Source organism: Bos grunniens, chromosome 14, assembly GCF_055505025.1.
Source record: "Bos grunniens cultivar Pamir isolate PY7600 chromosome 14, Bosgru_T2T1.0, whole genome shotgun sequence".
In the NCBI taxonomy this organism is placed as follows: domain Eukaryota; kingdom Metazoa; phylum Chordata; class Mammalia; order Artiodactyla; family Bovidae; genus Bos; species Bos grunniens.
This window is the reverse complement of record NC_141178.1, coordinates 18,535,156-18,556,135: the sequence shown is the minus strand read 5'-3', so window position 1 is coordinate 18,556,135 and position 20,980 is coordinate 18,535,156. Positions and strand designations below refer to the sequence as shown.

The window sequence follows — 20,980 nt, the reverse complement described above, 5'->3', positions numbered from 1 at the left end:
AAAAAACACACAACAAACTTGGATAATTTTTCCTGCTGCTCAGATAACACTCTCCCTCCACTCCCACCCCACCAGAACTTCCTTTACCTCCTAGTCTGGATTAGATGTCCATCCTGTTCACTTCCATAACCTGTGTTTGCTTCCCTTATAATACTTATATCAAACTATGATGATTTATTGTACATTCATGGCTCCCCAAAAGACTGATAGCATCTTGGGAATAGGGATATTCTCACTTGTTTTGATATTTTGTGCAGCACATAATAGCCATTTAAATTCCTGCTGAATGTCAAGTAATATCTTTTCCTTTGTAGGGGACTCTGCTGGATACGGATGGGCCACAGCAAACTCTCAACCAGAACTTAGAGCTCAGATTTCAGTATTGCGAGGACAGTCACTGGCGGTGGTTTGTTATTTACACCAAACAGGTAAGTTCTCAGGGCAGAGCAGGAAAACCTTCAGTGCTAAATGCTCTCTTGCATGCTGGGGTGGACAAAGCACCTTGCCCTAACCCGAGTGGAGCAGAGTATTAGAGTATGCCGCACATGCACTTTTAGGCCTGTAATACCATTTATTTGTTTTGGTTTTATTTTATGGTTGTTCAGTGGCTAAGTCAGGTCCTACTCTTTGTGGCCCCATAGACTGCAGCACGCCAGTCTTCCCTGTACTTCACTATCTCCCAGAGTTTGCTCAAACTTGTGTCCATTGAGTTGGTGATGCTATCTAACCAACTCATCCTCTACTGCCCTCTTCTCCTTTTGCCTTCAGTCTTTCCCAGCATCGGGGTATTTTCCAGTGAGCCAGCTCTCAGACTTGTTTTGTTTTACTCGTCACCAAAGCTTTCATATAAATTAGAAACAAATTTATTTACCAAGTATCAGAAGACTCAACTATCAGTGACTTAGACCATGGATTAGTTAACTTCTCAAGGAATCAACGGTGGTAAACATTTTAGGTTTTTAGGCTCATATGGTCTCTGTTGCAACTACTTAACTCTATTTCTGTAGCGCAAAAGAAGCCACAGACAATATATAAACAAATGGGTATAGCTGTGTTCCAATAAAACTTTATTTATAAACACAAGTGGATGGGGCAAGATTTGTTTGCCAACCCCTGGCTTATACAATACAAATTTTTTATCATCTCACTTAGTAAGAATACTAGAGGGAGATGTTGGCATCCCTATAATTCTTTTGGCCTTTTTCAAGTAGATAAAAGCAAAAGTCATACCCCAGAATCACCCCCCCACACACACCCAAGTAGACTTTCCATTTTGTCTTACTGGCCAGAACTGGGTCACACGAGCACTCCTAGCTTCAAGGGAGTCTGGCTTCAAGGGAATCTGGGAATCAAGCATTTATCATAGAGGAATAGGATTCATAATCAACTTAGGATAAGCATGAGTCATTGCCTAGAGCTGGGTACTTTGTCATTCCCAAATCAGGGTTCTGTTACTAGGGAAGGAGGGACACTGGCTTTTGGGTAGCAATAGTTAAATCTGAAGTAAATGTGAACTACTTTAAATAAAAAACCCATTAAAAATCTAATTTTCAATATGCCAAATCCAGTTGGAAATTCTTTTTACTTAGCTAACTTAAACTATTTCAATTTGGAGTCAAAACTGCAAGTGTCCTAAAACAAAACCAAAATAGCAAAGTAATCTTTGCATCAACATTATAGTCAACTTGAGTACTTGATGTGCGTGCTCAGGCTCACTTGCTCAGACTCCTCTGTCCATGGGATTTTCCAGGTAAAAATACTGGAGCAGGTTGCCATGCCCTCCTCCAGGGGATCTTCCTGACCCAGGGATTGAACCCACGTCTCCTGCAATGGCAGGTGAATTCTTTACCACTGGCCTGGTGATCACAGTCAGTTCTGTGTTCCATGCAGCATTCCAGTTTTAGGCAACCGAAGCTCAGTTTTAACTCTCCACTAGTACAGTTCTGATCAAGAGATAATAGATATCCATGTCCTCCGAAAAACAAAGTACTAAATCAAAATCCCAGGTTAAAGAAATGGCCCCCCAGGTTCACTTTAAATATAAAACATCCTTAGGGAAGTGGTAGGATGGTTTGCTGAGGCAAAATCTGCAGTCACGTGGAAACATACAGAGAGATTTTGGCAGCAACACCACCCCCTTCCCTCCGAATGCTAAGTGCGGTAGTTAAATTTTATTATGGTCTTTTAATCTAGTCTGTATGAATGAGTTTAAGCCACTAAGGAGAGGTGCAATAAACATCCTTTGAAAAGAGTCCTAGTAAGGTCTTATTTCCTTTGAAGTATGGATTTATTGATGTGCACCCAAGGGCTACTTCTGCAAAAGGCAGAAATGAGGTTTGTGTGCCTCGCAAATATGGAAAGAGGGCTTGGCCCGACTCTTTCCTGGGCCCTTTAAATGGAAGCTTCAGTTCAGTTCAGTTCAGTCGCTCAGTCGTGTCTGACTCTTTGCAACCCCATGAATCACAGCACGCCAGGCCTCCCTGTCCATCACCAACTCCGGGAGTTCACCCAGACTCACGTCCATCGAGTCAGTGATGCCATCCAGCCATCTCATCCTCTGTCGTCCCCTTCCCTCCTGCCCCCAATCCCTCCCAGCATCAGAGTCTTTTCCAATGAGTCAACTCTTCGCATGAGGTGGCCAAAGTACTGGAGTTTCAGCTGTAGCATCATTCCTTCCAAAGAAATCCCAGGGCTGATCTCCTTCAGAATGGTCTTCATATATAATAGTAAGATTTATTGATTTACTTGTATTTTATTTTTTGGCGGTGGTGAGTCTCTGTTGCTGCCCTTGGGCTTTCTCTTGTTGCAGGAAGCAGGGGCTGCTCTTCATTGCGGTGCTCTGGCTTCTCACTGTGGCAGCTTCTCTTGTTGCTGAGCACAGACTCTAGGCACCTGGGCTTCAGTACATTGTATAGGCGTATGGAATCGGTCTACACCTTGTGGGACACTATTAAACACCCCTCCTAGCTGCATCGGCTCAGGGTTTGCTGTCATTTACCTGTTTCGTACCCTGATGTTTCATGGGTAACATATATGCACAGATAAACAGGGTTCATTCTTAGCTAAAGCAGGAAGGCAAGCTTTGTGTCTGTGTATAAACCCCACATCCGTGACTCTTTTCCTTATCGGTGGCAGCCCTTTCTTTCCCCTCTTTTCTCTCCACTTAAATAAAATGCAACCCATCTCTGTAAAACTTTGAAACGCCCTCTCTATGTAGCCCCTTCGCCCTCTAGTTCCACTTTCTATGTCCTGTCCTCCAAAAGCTCTCTGCATTGGCTGCCATAACCCGAGCTTTCCCTCCCTTCCCTCTCCTCCTCTCTGTCATCCCCTCACCCCCAAGTTCAGGGACCATCCTCGAGCACAATTTATACTAAAGTTCTCTAGCCTCAAGCTTTGAGCTTCTGTTGTCTGAAACCTCAGTGGGGCTGAATGAGAAATGAACAGTCCAAGAGTTGAGAGCAGAAAAAAGGGGGGGAATAAAAGAATCTGTAGGAAAGGAGCAAAAGGGAAAATCACAAGGGAACCTTAAGTTTGGCACATGGGGTACCCTAGAGAAAGGAAAGCCCCAGCTTTTGTGCAGCAAGATGTGTATGACATGTGTCTTGCCACTAGCAGTGATGAGCCGTCGATAAGCCACAGGTGGTGTTAGGGGCAGTGGTCAGTCTTGACAGTGAATAACTAAAAATACCAGGGAAATTAAAAAAGGAAGAAAAATGACTAATTTTATCTTCAGTTCAGCAAGAGCCATAAGGTGCTAATATAGCCTTTCAAACAGGTTAATATGTATGCCTACTTATAGGTCTCTCAATCATTATATATACAGTTAAATAGAAGATTGACCATCAACATTTGATTTGATTGTGAGTAGAAGTGATTTTTATTATTTGTTGCTCATAAAACATGAGCTGTTTACAAAGTAATGGAAAAAAATGGGATGTAAGGGGACAGTTTTGAGAAAGATTAGTAATGAGATCCTGGTCATTTTTAATCTATCTTTAAAAAAATTTACTGCAAGTATATCCCTGTAATTGAGAAACTTTATGGTTACTTGCTGGTTACATCTTATGAAATTAATGAAAGTCAAAGAACTCTAAATTCTTAAAAGCATACTTTTGGAAGACAGGGCACAAAACCTGCTTCTCAGTATGAAGAGGGAAGGAAGAGAATGAAGTCTTTAACTGAGAGAGTTCTTTATTTCTGGGTTTCTTAGGCTTTTTTGCTGAGTAGCTGCTTGAAAAAGATGATCTCAGAAAAGATGGTAAAGCAAGCTGCAGAGAATCCAGAAATGGTAAGTGCTCTTGTCTGTGTCTGTGTTTCAGTTTGTTTCCACCATCAGCTGGCACTAAACTACACTCATGAATTTCCCCGGACACAGTGAGTCTGGTCTTCCAGTTCAGCTCAGTTCAGTCGCTCACTCATGTCTGACTCTTTGTGACCCCATGGGCTGCAGCACACCAGGCTTCCCTGTCCATCACCAACTCCCAGAGCTTGCTCAATCTCATGTCCATCAAATCAGTGATGCCAGCCAACCATCTCATCCTCTGTCGTCCCCTTCTCCTCCCACCTTCAATCTTTCCCAGCATCAGGGTCTTTCAAATCCAGGGATGAACCCAACTGCCCAGAAGTGAGCTTCTCAGCTCCCTGGGAGCTCAATCTTCAGAATTCAAGCCAATTTCCCAGGGAGAAGTCAGTTGTCCTTGGGTTGCTAAGAACTTGCTAAACCTCAACTCTGTATCCTTGTATTTCTGCCTTCTCCCAAATGGAAGATTTCAGATTTATCATAAAAGCAACAACATGGACAGAATCAGCACAGCAGGTAAGAGCTTAAATAAGCTCTGAAGTTTTGTCTCTAGATAGAACTCACAGTCTCTTGATACCTCCACTGTACCAAATTAAAATGCCTTTAGCAGTTGGGAGAAGCCATCAAGTAAAAAAAGCTCTCAAGGCTATACTTTTTTCTCAGTGTAAAATTTATTTTTCTTGTCTCCATCTTCAATAAAGGCCTAGTTGCTCACTGTAAGTGTTGGTGCTGGGGCTGTAAAGAGTCCCTGAGATTCTAAACTTTCTACTTGCCTTGTCACCATCAGGATACAAGCTTGTCCCCATCAGGATACAAGCTTGTCCCAAGTAAGACAGTACACTTTGATTTTTTAGAATGACATTTATAAACATAATTCTCTTGTAGGATAACACACTGGGCTTTAAAAATACAACAGAAAATATTTGAAAACTTTTCCTAAGGTTTTAGTGTATTATAAGAGGGCGGATTATACCTTTAGTTTAACACTTATCTTTACTTGACTTTGCAGCTTTTTTCCTCAGAAAAATGTTACATTTTATATTTACTTTTCTTTCTTCTAGAACTCAAAATATTTTCCCAGGGAAGATAAAAATCACTGCCCCTTGGTGTTTGAACACTTCAAAATGTACTAGAGAATAGCAAATCACACCAATAAAACAATCAAGAATGCTTTTTTTTTAAAGCATAATAAAATCTAACCTCCTAAGAAGGATGGACCCATTTAGGCCTCAATTTAAATATATGTATATGATAAATATGTATAAACATAAATATATCATATATCATTTTATATATGTATGTGTATATACAGAGAAAAGCAATTAATGTAGCCCCATTAAAAGGGAGAAGTGCTCTCAAATGTGGTTTGATAAAGTGTAAGCTACTTGATGCAGGAAATACTTGTACAATGAATATCTAAAAGAGTTTTCTCTATAGTAGGAGGAGGTAGTAATCTATTTAAAGTTTTCAAGAAAAACAACCACACCATCATATTCCATAGATTTGCATGCAAATTAAAATCTATAATTTATCCTGGTGACTGATAGCAAAATCATCATGGTAGTCAATAAAACTTGTATTGCCTTATCCAAATACTCATCAAGTTTTATTTTCACAAACTCTTTATTTCTTTCCTTATGTTGGTTCTTAGAAAGAAGTTAAGATTTTTCCTCTGAAAATTGGATGGTGTTGGAATAGTTCACATTTCAAGAGAATGTTGTAGGAATAGTCCACATTTTAGTCTGGAATTTCATCTATTAATACAAACCCTTGGGTAGAACGGGACCCTGGAAAGGAGATAGAAAAGACAGATCATCTCTTTGAACTTTGGATCTCCTCGCAAAGTACAGTTGATAAGACCAAGTCATTTTATGGAGCTTAAAGTAACCATATAAATGTCAGACTGTGACATTTACTCATTTTCTAGGCAAAACATATAAAGCCTGAATTGACACCTATCACTTATAGAAGTCTCATAGACCAAAAATTTACAAGGCAGAATAAATTCTAAAATTTTATAATTGTGAAAAATCTGGGGAGGGAGAGAAAAACTGAGAAAACTGTAACCAACTGAACCCCATAAATAAAGCAGATGGTCCCTTGAGAGATTAAATAGTACTGTTTTATCCTGGTAAGAAGGAAGAATTGAAAGAAGAAATTTAGTGCTAACTTAGAGTTAATTAGCTTAGTTAGCTTTAGGCAATGGTTTCAAAGGTTAAGACTTGAACCACTTACGAAGAGATGATTAAGATTTGAAGTCAAATGAATGCACTAAAGAAAAATGTAAACATGCAGCCAAAAAAGTGTTAAATTCTTAAGACAGTATTAATTGAAAAACCAGAAAGGAGAAAAATGTGTAACATTATTCTTAGAGCTGTGCTCTTATACAAAAACCTAAATTGATTTTTTTAAAAAATATTTGCTACTTTTAACTAGAACAAAATTAAAGGATTATTTTATTTGAAAATAAACTATATTAGTTAGGAGTAGTTTTGACTGCCAATGACAAAAAACAAAACAAGACAAAATAAGTGTTTTGGACAAGATAAAAGTCTGTTTCTATCTCATCTAAAAGCCCAGAAGTAGGCAGAATGGGGCTGTGATAGTGAGTTCACGGTGTCACCAGAGATCTTTCTGCTCTGCCAACTTCAGTGTGTGGCTTTTACCTCATGCCCAGGATGACTGCTGGAGATCCAGCCATTACATGCACATTCCAGATAACAAGTGTAAGGAAAGTATGCAGAAGCACTCACCCTTTTTCTTTAATGAGGAGTCTCAGAAGTCTCACATAGAATTTCTACTTATAGCTCATTGTCCAAGAGTTAGTCATATCGCAGGCCCCCACACAGCTGTAAGGAAGTCTGGTAAATGTAGTCTTTTTGCAGAGCATGTTGTCTTTCCAAATAAATGTGGGTGTTACTACTAAGAAACAACAGAATGAATAATGAAATAGGCTAACAGCAATCTCTGCTATGTAAAGAAATCTAAAAGACACCAAGGAAAGAAAGCAGGTGGATTTTATGTAGTACGTGTATTCCCTGCATACAGGATATAAGGGCTTCTCTGATAGCTCAGTTGGTAAAGAATTGCCTGCAATGCAGGAGACCCTGGTTCGATTCCTGGATTGGGAAGATCCCATGGAGAAGGGAAAGACTACCCACTCCAGTATTCTAGCCTGGAGAATTCTATGGACTGTATAGTCCATGGGGTTGCAAAGAGTCGGACAGGACTGAGTGACTTTCACTTTCATTCCTAAGGAGCTTCTGAAAGTGTATTATGATCATTATAATTATCATTATTTATATATTGAACCATAATCTGAAAACATGAGTTATCAGAAATATGCTAGTAAATATTTTCTGAATTGAAAAACTATTTTTAAAAATAGTCTATACCTAGTTTGTTTTTATTAGTTTATATAACTTTTCCTTAGGTTTGCTTAACAGTGGGTCTGAATCTCTAAACTGGTCTTCTGAAAAATGGTGAAGAACAAGGTGGCCTTCTGACTCCAGCTTGCCTCATACCTCCCCTCCCCTCCCCAGTTACCATAACCATATATATTTCTCTCTCCACTTCTCTTTCATTTGGGGCGAGATCAGACAGTGTAAAAGGCCATTGGGTGCTTTGAAGTGTGTTCCTGTTATGTGATGAGAAGGGGAAACACCAAGGCCAGTGCTATCTGATGTCCCAGGATCGGCAGCCTCTGCATAGCTTGTCCAGTTCAGAAAACAGAAAAGGTACTGACATTACAGCCATCACAAGAATGGTCCGAGCATAGCAGGAGGACAGTTTCAGAGAGCCAGAGGGGAAGGAATGAAGGATTATGCTATCAACAGAAACTCTCTGTTGAGAGAGAGAGTGCAGGAATCCTGCATTATGAAAAAAGGATTAACTCCCCCCCAACTTTATCACCCTGATATATAAAATATAAAAAGCCTACTGAAATAAGTCAAGGAACCAAACTATATCAGAAATTGCTGAACAATTCTAATGTGTTTTATTTTTACATAGGGAGAAGGAGGGGAAGGAGACTAGGAGAGAGAAAAATTCTAAGAAGTTTCCCCCAGCTTCTGTATTTCACTGCACAAGACTACTTACAGACTATCATGTAATGCTGTAAAATGATAAAATAACAAAACACAAGGCCTCAGAACATTACTTTCTCATTTATCAAGACCTAATAATGATTTTTTAAAACTATCGAGATAGGCTGCAAATATATGGACATCTCTACTGAGAATACTAACCCAAAGGAAGTCCTATTTATCCTTCAAAGCGATATATTTTACAGAAAAATTAAGTTAATCATAGTTAAAAATTAATCCTCTTGTGCAGTACCGTGTTATTTATCCCACTTATTTTGTAATGTCCTGCTTTATATAGGGGACATGATCTCATGAATAACAAGCAACTTAGTTAATTCACCCCCTCATTCTATCATTTACCGATGTCTATATTTACCATATATAGTGGCTAGAAACTGAGAATCCAGAGTCAAGGAGTTTATTTGTTGGAAAAAAAAAGCAATGAGTAAAGAGACATTTAGGATGAGAGAGTGATAAGCTGAGATACACACCGAAAGCATAGTTCTTTAATAGTAGTTCTTTTCTTTTTCTGTTGGGCTGGCTAGAAAATTCTTTCAGGTTTTTCAGTATGCTTGGAAAAACCTGAATGACCTTTTTGGCCAACCCAATATAGGAAAAGTCTAAGAGTCCTTTCCCCTAAACCCTGGCTAGGAGACTGACCTTGGTGTGCTATGATCTTACCCTCTGACCTCCAGCTTCCAACCGGGGTCACCCATGGGGAAACCCAGTGAGGTGGGAGGAAGTGGAGACCAGGGTATTTATTTCGCTGACTCCGTCCCTGCCGGGTCTCTGCGGTTGGCCCAGTCCTCGACTGAGTGCCACAGCTCCTGAAGCGACCTCTCCTACCTGCTGCTTCGGCCACTCTGGTTCCAGTACCAGCTGCTCCCCTCACCCCTTGAGACCCAGAAGTGGTGAGAACCCACACCCACCCCAGCTCTTCGCCACTCGCTACATCCATTCATTGGTGCACTCTAATCCTTACCACACCTCCATTAAGCAGTTCCTTGTGGAAAACTCCCTCGGTTACCCCAGGAGTAAGCCATCTGCTTTCTGCTGGGCCCCTGACTGTTATATTAAGGTTACTTTATGTGCATGAGGTATATTCAAGTGCCTTAAACTTCAGTTTGATTCTTCTCTTGATTAATGATGCCTTTTGATTAATCAGAGCCCCATTTGGCTTTGGTTCAGCATATGGATTGGAGCTCGGTGGATTATTTCTGGATTTAGGAGTTCATTTTGTGTGAAGTCCTTTTAAAAGCTGTGTTAAATCACAAAATCCATAGGCAGCCACCAACGTTAAACATTAAGCTTCACTTCACTTTCGGGGACTCGATTTCTGAAACGCTGAGGTACTTGCAAACGAAGGGGGATTGTGCGGATGACGAGCAGGTGTCCTGCTGACTGGCAGCCTTCGGGACCATTAAGAGGATTATTGTGGAAGGAGAAATGTGCTGGTTAAATAGATTATTTGTGTGCTTGCTTCTCTGGCTGTGCTGACTGACATTTCACTAATCTATTTAGCAGATTGAAGTTCCAGAACAAGGCAAAAGTAAAAAATACCACATTCAACAAAACCAGGTCTGTGAGTAAAATTATGTAATGGGTATATTATAATTTTGATAAATCTGCCTGTTTTTCCCCTTTTAAGTAACCAAAGTCATTCTACTTTTAAGGTTAAGCCAGAATTCTCTTTCTCAGAAGCTCCTCCACGCAGACTGGTCCAATTGGACGACCATCACAGAAACAGAGTGTTTTTACTGTAGAACCCAGTTGGGCTAGGAGAAATGCTTTCCTGAATTTATATATACAAAAGTTCCAAGAAGAACACAAAACTCTAGTGATTTTCTTCTCTACTCCGTGCAGTTTTTTTTTGAAAATGTTCTTTCTAGTTTGTATGTTTTGGTTTCATAGACTTTCTGCAGTGTATTCTGTATAAAACAGCCTTTAAGTTGATAAACTGCTTTTTCAAGCGTTTAGGTCTGCTGTGCAGATAACAATAGCAGTAAATATCATAATAGAAAGCATTAATAAACACTAATGGCCAGACACCATTCAAAGTACTTTTCTGTGGATTAACACATTTATCCTCACCATGATCCTGTATCATTGGTACTGTATCACCATTCCTCAAATCAGTTGAAGAAACTGGAACACAGAGAGGTTAGGTGACTTGCTCCAGGTTGCACAGTTGGTAGAAGGAAGCAGGCAGTCTGATTCCACAGCTGTGTCCTTAACTAACTCTTCCTTTTGAGGTTCATATCTTAGTGGGTGTGAATGAAATAAAGGTGGCCTCTAAGTAGCATTGAATGGAATTCATTATTGGTTCAGCTCCTGTCACAGAGCCTGCTGTGTATATAAAGGTAATTAGTATATAATTACAGTATTTATAAATATATACGGTCCTTCCTTGAGTGGATAAGATCAGAGAAAAATTTTAAACACAGACTAAAAGCAGACTTCTCTCTCTTACATAATAACAGCATTTCTGGCTGCTTACATCAGAGACAGACAGTGAAAACTCCACCAATTACTGGCTATGTGTCTTCAGGCAGATCAAAAAACTGGATGTGTATAAGGGATGCTTGGGGTGCTTATTAAAATGCAAATTCCCACCCCAAAAGATGGATCCAGTAGATCAGCATTTATAGCAAGAATGCCAATGGGAAACACTGCACCAGACTTCTTTATCTTTAAGATAACTTCATCACTTAAATTCATCCATGTCAGCAGCATAGTATGGCATAGAGCTGTGGTTCTCAAACTTGGCTGTATAATGTTATCACCTGAAGAGCTCAAGAAACATGATGGCTGAGCCCCATTCTCAAAGATTCTGATTTATTAACAAATTTTTCTGAGGGGCCTGGCAGTGGGATTTTTTAGCTGCCCAGATGATCTAAAGTACAGCCAGGATTGAAACCATTACTCTAAAAGAGTGGTTCTCAGAGTGGGGTCCCTAGACTGTCAGGGTCAGCATCCCTTGGGAACTTACTAGAAATTTAAATTCTCAGGCCCCAACCATATTGGACCAGAAGCTCTGGGGCTGGGGCCCAGCAATTGTATTGGGCAAGCCCTGCAAATAAGTCTGATGCACGTTTGAGTTCGAGAGCCACTGTCCTAGAACAACAGAGATGCCAGTCAGCATGGATGAACTGCAATGCTAAAGGAGGTGAACCTCTGTGATGCTCTGAGCAGGGCCAGCAGGTTGGAAGGGAGCCTGGTGCCCAACTGTATTGAATTCCAACTTAGTTTAGCCAACCTTTATAGAGAGCTTATCCTGAGCTAGGCACTGTTATAATTGCTTTCCACATATAACTCACAGCAAGCCAGATATTATTATTATCCTTGGTTTGTAGCCAAGGGAACTGAAAACAGAAGAAAGGTTAAGTAACTTGCCCAAGGTCACCCAGCTGGTAAATGACGGAGTTAGTATCCATGCCCAAACACTCTTTGTTATTTAACAAACAAAATTTTGTTGCTGTTGTTCCTTTAACTGCTCTGCCATGAGGCCTCTCTATCAAGACAAATTCCTCATAGGAAAAAAAAAAGTTTTAGTTGCTCTGTCTGGTGAGCTGCCACACATTTATTTCACCAGGGCCAAAACCCAGTCTCTGTGACTCTGTCTTAGAGATTTTATAAACACTGAAAGTCGACTATTCACTCACTGAAGGTCTGCAGCAACCGTAACTTCTTAAAGTATGTTAAAATGTCTATAATACTTTTTTGTAAAACTTTGTGAGGGATGTGCACTGAAGATTTTGGTGAAGGTAAAAACAGAAAGTCATATGTCTTTAAGAGATGAGGAAAAGACAAGAGAGGCAGGGTTCAAGTGTTACCTGGAGACACCCCAGTGCTTGCAAAGGTGCTCTGGACATGCCTCTTCATACCAGTAGGGGGCGCCCTCAGCAGTAACAGATGTATGCTGCTGCTGCTGCTAAGTCGCTTCAGTCGTGTCCGACTCTGTGCGACCCCATAGACGGAAGCCCACCAGGCTCCCCCGTCCCTGAGATTCTCCAGGCAAGAACACTGGAGTGGGTTGCCAGTTCCTTCTCCAATTCATGAAAGTGAAAAGAGAAAGTGAAGTCGCTCAGTCGTGTCTGACTCTTAGCGACCCCATGGACTGCAGCCTACCAGGCTCCCCCGTCCATGGGATTTTCCAGGCAATAGTACTGGAGTGGGGTGCCACTGATGTATACCTACCCCTGAAACACAGCTGCTACAGAATAAAACCATTTAAAAAAATTATTTATTTACTTGGTTGCGCTGTGTCTTCATTGATGCACGGGGGCTTTCTCTGGTTGTGGTGAGGGGGCTACTCTTCGTTGCGGTGCAGGGACTTCTCAGTGTGGTGGCTTCTCTTGTGGCGGAGCACAGGCTCTAGGCGCCTGGGCCTCAGTAGTTTCCGCTGGGCGCCAGCTGGAGAACACACGCTCAGTAATTGTGGTTCAGGAGCTTCGGTGCTCTGGGACACGGTGGAATCTTCCTGGATCAGGGGTCGAACAGGTATCCGCTGGCATTGGCAAATGAATTCCTATCCACTCTACCACCAGGGAAATCCAGGGTAAAGCCGTTTAAAACAATCATTGCTTAACAGATATAACCTTTCTGTTGCCTTTTTAATATTAATCTTTGGCTTTTTAACTATTATTGTTGTTATGGAAATTACTTCCTCTCATATGTATTTCTGACCTGTTTACTTTGTAACAGAAAGACCATTCTAGTTTTCTGCCAAGAAAAAGCAAGATTAAGATAGCTGAAGTTGACTGTGGTTTTGGGACCATAAAGGAAGATCTTTGAAGACAAAGTCTAACTTCTTAAAATGGTCTTAAAGGTGATCTTGACCATGAAAGGGCTTGGAAGTTGAAAGTGGGCTTCCTACCACCAATGGAAGAGATGTGAGCCTTCCCATTTTTTTCCTGGATGGACCATATTCATCAAGACTACAAAACTCTGTTTGTCTCAAGATTAAAAGAAAATGCAAACCAAAGTCATACAGTTTGTTTTTAATGACTTATAAATGACAAATGGCAAATCTGAATCAATTAGTACAAACCTCCTTCTTTTTTCTTCCCCTAAAATATATGTTGTCCTGGCTTCATGAAGCCTTTTATATGTTCTGATATTGCGTGAATGAAAGACCTAATCTAAAACACTACAAATGCATTTGGGGTTAAGATCTGAAGACATGACTCATCAGCTGTGGCTCTAAGAAATGGAATCATTGAAAAAGAAATCTGGACTTCACTGATCCGTCCAAAGCATCAGAACAAGGAGGTGATGAAACACCAATTTGTTTTCTTATGTAACTCTGAGCCTACCAATATGGATGTACTCAAAGTAATAGGCTGCCCCGTGCTCTGTTTCTCCACAGTTGTAGGTACATTCTGTCCTTAGTATACTGAGTTCAGTTCAACAATCATGACGCTATTTTGGATATTTTTATTTTGGAAACCAAGGGGACCCTTCACTCAATATCAAATATCTTAGCTTTAAAATGATGTATACTTTTTCACTAGATTTTTCCTTATCCAGTTTCAGTTCATTGTGGTAACTAATAGAATTATACACAGAATTAATATTGCAATAAGGGAGAGGGACAGAGGAATCAATGTAATCAATAAAGTGTGATATTCTAATGTTCTTTTCTAACTGTGTTGTGTAACTAATTATATAATAAATAGGAATATATTCTAGTGAGTGTACGATTTATTGGTGAAAAAACTCTGTGAATGATTTTTTGAAGTGTAGAATCTATTAAAGCCCTATTATATTTATAAAGCACTGTCTCTAACCATAATTCCTAGGGCCATGAAGTTTCATTTTTATATTTTAGGTGATGGTGGGACATTTTTGCAAGGTGGAATCATCCCAGATCACCCATGGTGAGTGTATTAATGGGCTAAGATACATTTTCCAATTAAAACAGAAGCTTATTCTCTATTTTGCCAATTTAAGAATAGTCAAAAGTCTATTTCTTTTTAATAGCAAATGCCTACACTGTGTAAGGATTTATTGAAGACCTTAGAAATGCGAAGAGAATTTGTATTTGGGGTGAGAAAATGTATATATTAGATGGAACCATATTTAACTGCTGTTGTAGATCAAAAATAGTTGAATGTTAACCCTTTAATGATACGTAGTTGCAAATAATCCAAGACAGCATGGGAGTAGGTGTCCAATGTGTAGTGTGGTCCTGTGTGTCATAGGAAGTTGCGGGGGGTGGTCAAGAAGGCCTGAGGTGAAGAGGGACTTTGAAGAAAGCAGAGTCAAGCAGAGGCAGAGATAGGGGCACGCAGGTAGAAAGAAGCATCGACTCTGGTGGGAGAGCAAGTGCAGTGTCCAGGGAAGGATAAGCAACCCTGCTCTGCGCTAGCGAAGTCTGAGGTTAAGGGAGTGGTTAGGAGATAAGAGGGACCAGCACCTATGCCTACAGGACTGCAGCATCCCTTAGTATAAGTAGAGCAATTTACCCCTGTTTGATGATGGCAAAAACAGAAGCATTGAATTTAATAGTTTTTTTCCCCCAAGACATTGAGATCACCATCAATATCAAAATAGGAGAAGAAAAATACAAGTGATGAAGTGCATTCCATAGTACATACTGTGAAGAATAAATGAACTGAGACAGTGGGAAACAAACTTCCTCAGCAGTTATGCAAGATAAGAAGGAGCTATTAATTAATTAGCTCCTATGGGGGTTACTGGGCCTTCCTTTATCTGGAAGGAATTGGGGGTTTGAATCACTTCTGGATCAAAGCTACTTCATTATTGGGTTAAAAAGCCTGACTTCCAACTGCCAGAGTGACCTTCCCAGCTGCAGGCTCCGAGAGAAGATGGCCAGTGAGACCCCATCACTGCTTGGGGTGAGGTCTTCACCCTCCAGGTGTGATGCTGAGGTAGGACCTTCCCAACAGCACAGCCATCCACCCCAGCAAGACATCCGAAGACATCCTTCGGGGCGTGAGTAATGCAGGTAGGCAATTGCAAAATTCATTCAAGTAACTCCTAAGGGGTGTGGTGTGGCTTTGGAAATCAGCATATGCTTTAATCTGTGGGTTTACAGTCATTAACATCACTTATCTCCATGTCGAGACGTACATATATGTTTCTACCGCTATTCATAGTCCTAAAATAACTGGCACTTTGCCCACAGGCAAACACACTTGAGTCTGAAATTTTCACAAAAATAATTATGGGGGAAAAGGTCAGAGCTGATTCACTGGTGGTTGGGCCCTGAAATCTGAGCCCCGTTGGGACCCATGGAGGGAAGCATGTGTGGGCTTTGTCTGAAGAGCTGATGGACTTGCCAAAGCCACTGATGAGTGTCCGGCTTGCACACATCCCCATGTGGACAATCGGGAAGCAAATTTTGTGTGAAACATGTAGATAAAAAATTGCCTTAAGTTCCCCCTCAGGGTGAATTTAAGAAGAGCTGAGGGATCTTAATTTGTGGAAAACCAAATAGGTTACAAGCCTCAGTGGGGAAATAATGGCCAAAATGATCCTAAAAGGCAGAACGAAAGCAAAGCACGCCGCGGCAGCAACGACGTCTCCAGATGATTTCTGGTCCTCTCTCCTCCTGCCGTGGGTGGACGGTGGTCCACCAGGCAGGCTGAGGGAGGGGCCCGTGTGGGCTCAGGTAGGAGATGGAGTAGAAAGCGCTTCTCTCCTTCATGAGGAAGCTCTTGACCCTGCCATCTGTGATCCCAGGAAAAAAGTCAAGAGAAAGTTATGAACTTTTTTCTGGCTCAAAATAAGACACCACCCCACCCCAAATAAGACATGCTGAATTAACTTACAAAAAGTATGGCTAACTAATAATCCCTCATAAGATGGCTTGAAAAGAAAGTGAAAGTTGCTCGGTCGTGTCCAACTCTTTGTGACCCTGTTATATAGTCCATTGAATTCTCCAGGCCAGAATAGTGGAGTGGGCAGCCTTTCCATTCTCCAGGGGATCTTCCAACCCAGGGATGGAACCCAGGTCTCCCACATTGCAGGTGGATTCTTTACCAGCTGAGCCACAGGGGAAGGCCAAGAATACTGGAGTGTGTAGCCTATCCCTTCTCCAGAGGATTTTCCCGACCCAGGAATTGAACTGGGGTTTCCTGCATTGCAGGCGGATTCTTTACCAACTGAGCTACAAGGGAAGCCATAAGACAGCTTAAGCCTTATCATTGTACTTCCCTCTGCCACCGTATTCACCTATAATTGTTCTGATAAGTTGCTTTGTAATATCTATTTGTTACTATTTTTAAAAAACAAGTCATTTGTATAATAATTTCCCAGATAAAAAAAATTAGTTAGAGCCATAGAAAAAAATAAAAAGTGGGCTTGGTTCTTTGGTCTAGCCCTAGCCCATGTACTTTCCTGTAGGGCAGAGCCTTTGGCTAACCATATGGGCTTTGCTTGTGTAATATCTTGGAAGAGATGAGATGTTCAGTTGATTTAAAGGCACTGACCCTAGTGATTTTGCACTGCTCCTGCACCGAATGTGGTTTCTCTCCCGGAAATGTGGGAACACAGAGTTGGCTGTACTTCCTAATGGGTTTTCCATCTGTCCACAAGAGCACATATTTGATGGGGTCTGCGGTACAGCAGTTGTTTGGGGTGGAGGCGCTCAGAGCAGCAGGCTGAAAAGTGTGAGTTGGCTTTGCTCTGCACATGTGTGCTTTTGTTTGCACTAGAAACTGGTCCCTGCAGAATTTCTGAAGAGCTCCAGTCCTTTGGAATGGGGTCTGGTGAGCAGAGGAAGAGACAATGGAAATCTACTGCCCCTGGATCCTAATCATGAGAAGGTCACAACAAAGATGATGAGCGAGACAAGTGACACGGCAGTTATTAAACATACAGGTTGCAAAAGCCAACAAACTTGAAGATGTATTCTGTTCAAAAATCAATTAATCGCAGAGTTGATTCATGGATTTTGGTTCACACAAGCTGGTGGAGCTTCATGCTTTCCAGGAGCACTAGGCCAACAAGTACACCTCTTTACGCTCAGAGAGAAAGCACATAGACTCCCATCACTCGTATAGCACCACGTTAAGGAAAAAAACAGGAAGACTGTACATAAGAGTTTATTTTTACGTGTTGACTGAACACGTACCACAATGGTTAAACCTAAAATGTTTACTTGTAACTGAATTTATATCCATCATGTATCTAAGTATTAGTTGAAAGTGAAAGTCGCTCAGTCATGTCCGACTCTTTGTGACCCCATGGACTAGTCCATGGAATTCTCCAGGCCAGAATACTGGAATGGGTAGCTTTTCCCTTCTCCAGGGAAATCTTCCCAACCCAGGGATAGAACCCAGGTCTCCTGCATTTCAGGCAGACTCTTTACCAGCTGAGCCACAAGCGAAGCCCAAGAATACTGAAGTGGGTATCCCTTCTCCAGGGGATCTTCCCGACCCAGGAATCCAACTGGGGTCTCCTGCACTGCAAGTGGATTCTTTACCAACTGAGCTGTCAGGGAAACCCAAGTATTAGTTCAGTTCAGTTCAGTCGCTCAGTCGTGTCTGACTGTTTGCAACCCCATGAATCGCAGCACACCAGGCCTCCCTGTCCATCACCAACTCCCGGAGTTCACTCAAACTCACGTCCATTGAGTTGGTGATGCCATCCAGCCATCTCATCCTCTGTCGTCCCCTTCTCCTCCTGCCCCTAATCCCTCCCAGCATCAGGGTCTTTTCCAATGAGTCAGCTCTTCGCATGAGGTGGCCAAAGTATTGGAGTTTCAGCTTTAGCATTCCTTCCAAACAACACCCAGGACTGATCTCGTTTAGAATGGACTGGTTGGATCTCCTTGCAGTCCAAGGGACTCTCAAGAGTCTTCTCCAACACCACAGTTCAAAAGCATCAATTCTTTGGCGCTCAGCTTTCTTCACAGTCCAACTCTCACATCCATACCTGACCACTGGAAAAACCATAGCCTTGACAAGATGGACCTTTGTTGGCAAAGTAATGTCTCTGCTTTTCAATATGCTATCTAGGTTGGTCATAACTTTCCTTCCAAGGAGTAAGCGTCTTTTAATTTCATGGCTGCAATCACTATCTGCAGTGATTTTGGAGCCCCCAAAAATAAAGTCTGACACTGTTTCCACTTTTCCCCATCTATTTCCCATGAAGTGATGGGACCAGATGCCATGATTAGTTTTCTGAATGTTGAGCTTTAAGCCAACTTTTTCACTCTCCTCTTTCACTTTCATCAAGAGGCTTTTTAGTTCCTCTTCACTTTCTGCCAAAAGGGTGGTGTCATCTGCATATCTGAGGTTATTGGTATTTCTCCCGGCAATCTTGATTCCAGCTTGTGCTTCATCCAGCCCAGCGTTTCTCATGATGTACTCTGCATAGAAGTTAAATAAGCAGGGTGACAATATACAGCCTTGATGTACTCCTTTTCCTATTTGGAACCAGTCTGTTATTCCATGTCCAGTTCTAACTGTTGCTTCCTGACCTGCATACAGGTTTCTCAAGAGGCAGGTCAGGTGGTCTGGTATTCCCATCACTTTGGAGAGTATGTATTGATGTTTTCTGCGATAAACAACAGTGTTCTTTGGGCAAGTTCTCACATAATCCTACACCCCAAATAAGATGATCCATCACATGCCTAATAGCTCATATCTCATTACTTAATGATTTTGAGATCTGGTGGTCACAGGCATAACTTCTTATCAAAGAGCCCCAGTAACCCAGGTGCCCAGAGACAGTCTGGGCAAGATAGAGTGATTTAGGCCTAGTGTTGGTACACAGGCTACTCAGAGACCTTTAACCTAGGAAAGGAACTCAGAAGTGATGAGTTGAATTTTTTCTCCTATTTTCTTGAAATCCTTTGCAGTGTTTAACTACCACAAAAGATGAGAGACATGAGAGTGGAGTAGAAGATGACCCCTCTGACCTGAATTCTGAGCTTGCCTCTGCTTCCAGGTAGTAATGTGAGTATAGGCGATTTACCTATATGGCCCTTAGTTTTTTCATCTGTAAAATTGGTTATAAGAACTTACATGTGTGCTGGTTAAGGTGGGAGCTGAACCAAGTGTCCCGGTTCCTATGTGGTTCCAGTTTAAAATTAGCACAGAGAAGACTTTCCAGGAGACCTGGGAGACAGAGCAAGGCAGTGGCCGTTACCTTCTGACAATCAGATACAGTGACATGGAAAGGGTAGTTTCTAGAAGTTTCTGTCCCTCTCCACTCTGTACCAGCTCTTCTTCTTGACCGACAGAGCCCAGGCCCACCACCAATTGCTTGGTGGGGTCTCACAAAGTAGTAGCTGGCTTCACAGAAACAGCAAGTCCCAAAGACCCCCTTCATGGGCCCACTTGCAGCAGGCTTCAAGCCTTACTTGGCTTCTAGAATTCTCAGAGAAACTAGTTTGTGACCTTTGATCTTAGCCTCCAACACCTCCTTCCAGACCTTCACTTCCTGGACTCCTGCCCCAACTGTGTGAGACAGAATGCCTGTAATAAATCCATTATCCCCTCACACAGCCATTCTGCCTCTCTGACCAAACCCACATCTCCCCAGTCACATTTAAAGGCTTGCAAAGCAATGCATTTGCTTAAATCTCTGCAAAAGGTATTCCCTGGCTAACAATCGGTTACTTTACTTTTGGAAGAGAAAGATAATTGGGGTTAGGCACTATATACATTCCCATCACATATATTATTCAATCTAATGTACATGTGAAAACCTGTGTGGTTCTGCCACATGCAGGTTAAGTGCAAAGAAAAATAACAAATTGAGTTTTCAACAAGCAGCCAAGCTCTTTTCTTCTTCCCAGGGGTGTAGCTGTTGTTGTCTTAGTAACTCCGGAAATTCAAGGAGACCTAAGATGTTTACTTTTCAATTAACAAAAGAAGAGAGATCCCTTTTCGAAAGATTTGCTTGCTGCTTCATTTCTAATTGTGTTGGCTGCTGAAGGAAACTCTCTTCCTAGGTTTCAATTTTTTCCCTTAATTTTGTAAATATAATGCCTGGCACACATACGCTATTTATTTATTTTTCCAGTGGTTTAAATGTGTAAACTGTTGGAGAACTGAAATGAACAGAACTCTGGTGTAGATAAATATACGGTATTTAAGTCTAATTCTGTGACTTGCTCTCTCAACGATTATGCCTTGAGAACTCTCAGTGTTAAAATAGCCGAGTCTCGTTAGCCTGGGTGAGAGACTGGAGACAGGGGAAGTCACGCTTTCTGGGAGCATGTCTCCCCCTTATGGTCATTCATCAGTACTACAAAAAACTGGAACACCTGGGAAAAGAACTCAAAACCAAGAAACACCTTTTCCTTTGTAGACATGGTGTGTTTTTAAAACACCTGTCCGTTCCAACACATCTTTTTTCTACAGAGACAACTGGTTACTGGATGGTTTCTGGATCACTTGAGGGTCTTCTGATAAGCATTCTGTCACAAAGTGGTCTTTTCTTAAAAAAATTTGAGATATAGTTGATGTACAATATTATGTAAGCTACAGATGTACAACATAGCGATCCACAAATTTTAAAGGTTTGTACTACATTTATATGGTAAATGTCATTTATAAAATATTGGCTATATACTCTGTATTGTACAATATAAACTTGTAGTTTATTTAACAATGTT

General features: G+C 41.3%; 1 protein-coding gene across 9 annotated transcripts in view; it reads left to right on the top strand.

Annotated features, from left to right (window-relative positions):
• Positions 1 to 14,075, top strand: part of SNX31 (sorting nexin 31) — an 81,747-nt gene extending 67,672 nt beyond the window's left edge. For 4 of the 9 annotated variants that reach the window (XM_086336162.1, XM_086336158.1, XM_086336163.1 and 1 more), the window contains 4 exons: positions 315 to 428; positions 4,211 to 4,288; positions 9,907 to 9,963; positions 13,090 to 14,075. In XM_086336162.1, the coding sequence (XP_086192288.1) occupies positions 315 to 428; positions 4,211 to 4,288; positions 9,907 to 9,963; positions 13,090 to 13,179 (339 nt within the window). In that variant the 3' untranslated portion in view covers positions 13,180 to 14,075. Of the gene's footprint in view, positions 1 to 314; positions 429 to 4,210; positions 4,289 to 9,906; positions 9,964 to 10,058; positions 10,269 to 13,089 lie in introns of those variants that run through there. The other 5 variants (XM_086336160.1, XM_086336164.1, XM_086336166.1 and 2 more) reach the window with 3 other exon arrangements.
• The last annotated feature ends 6,905 nt before the right edge of the window (positions 14,076 to 20,980 follow it).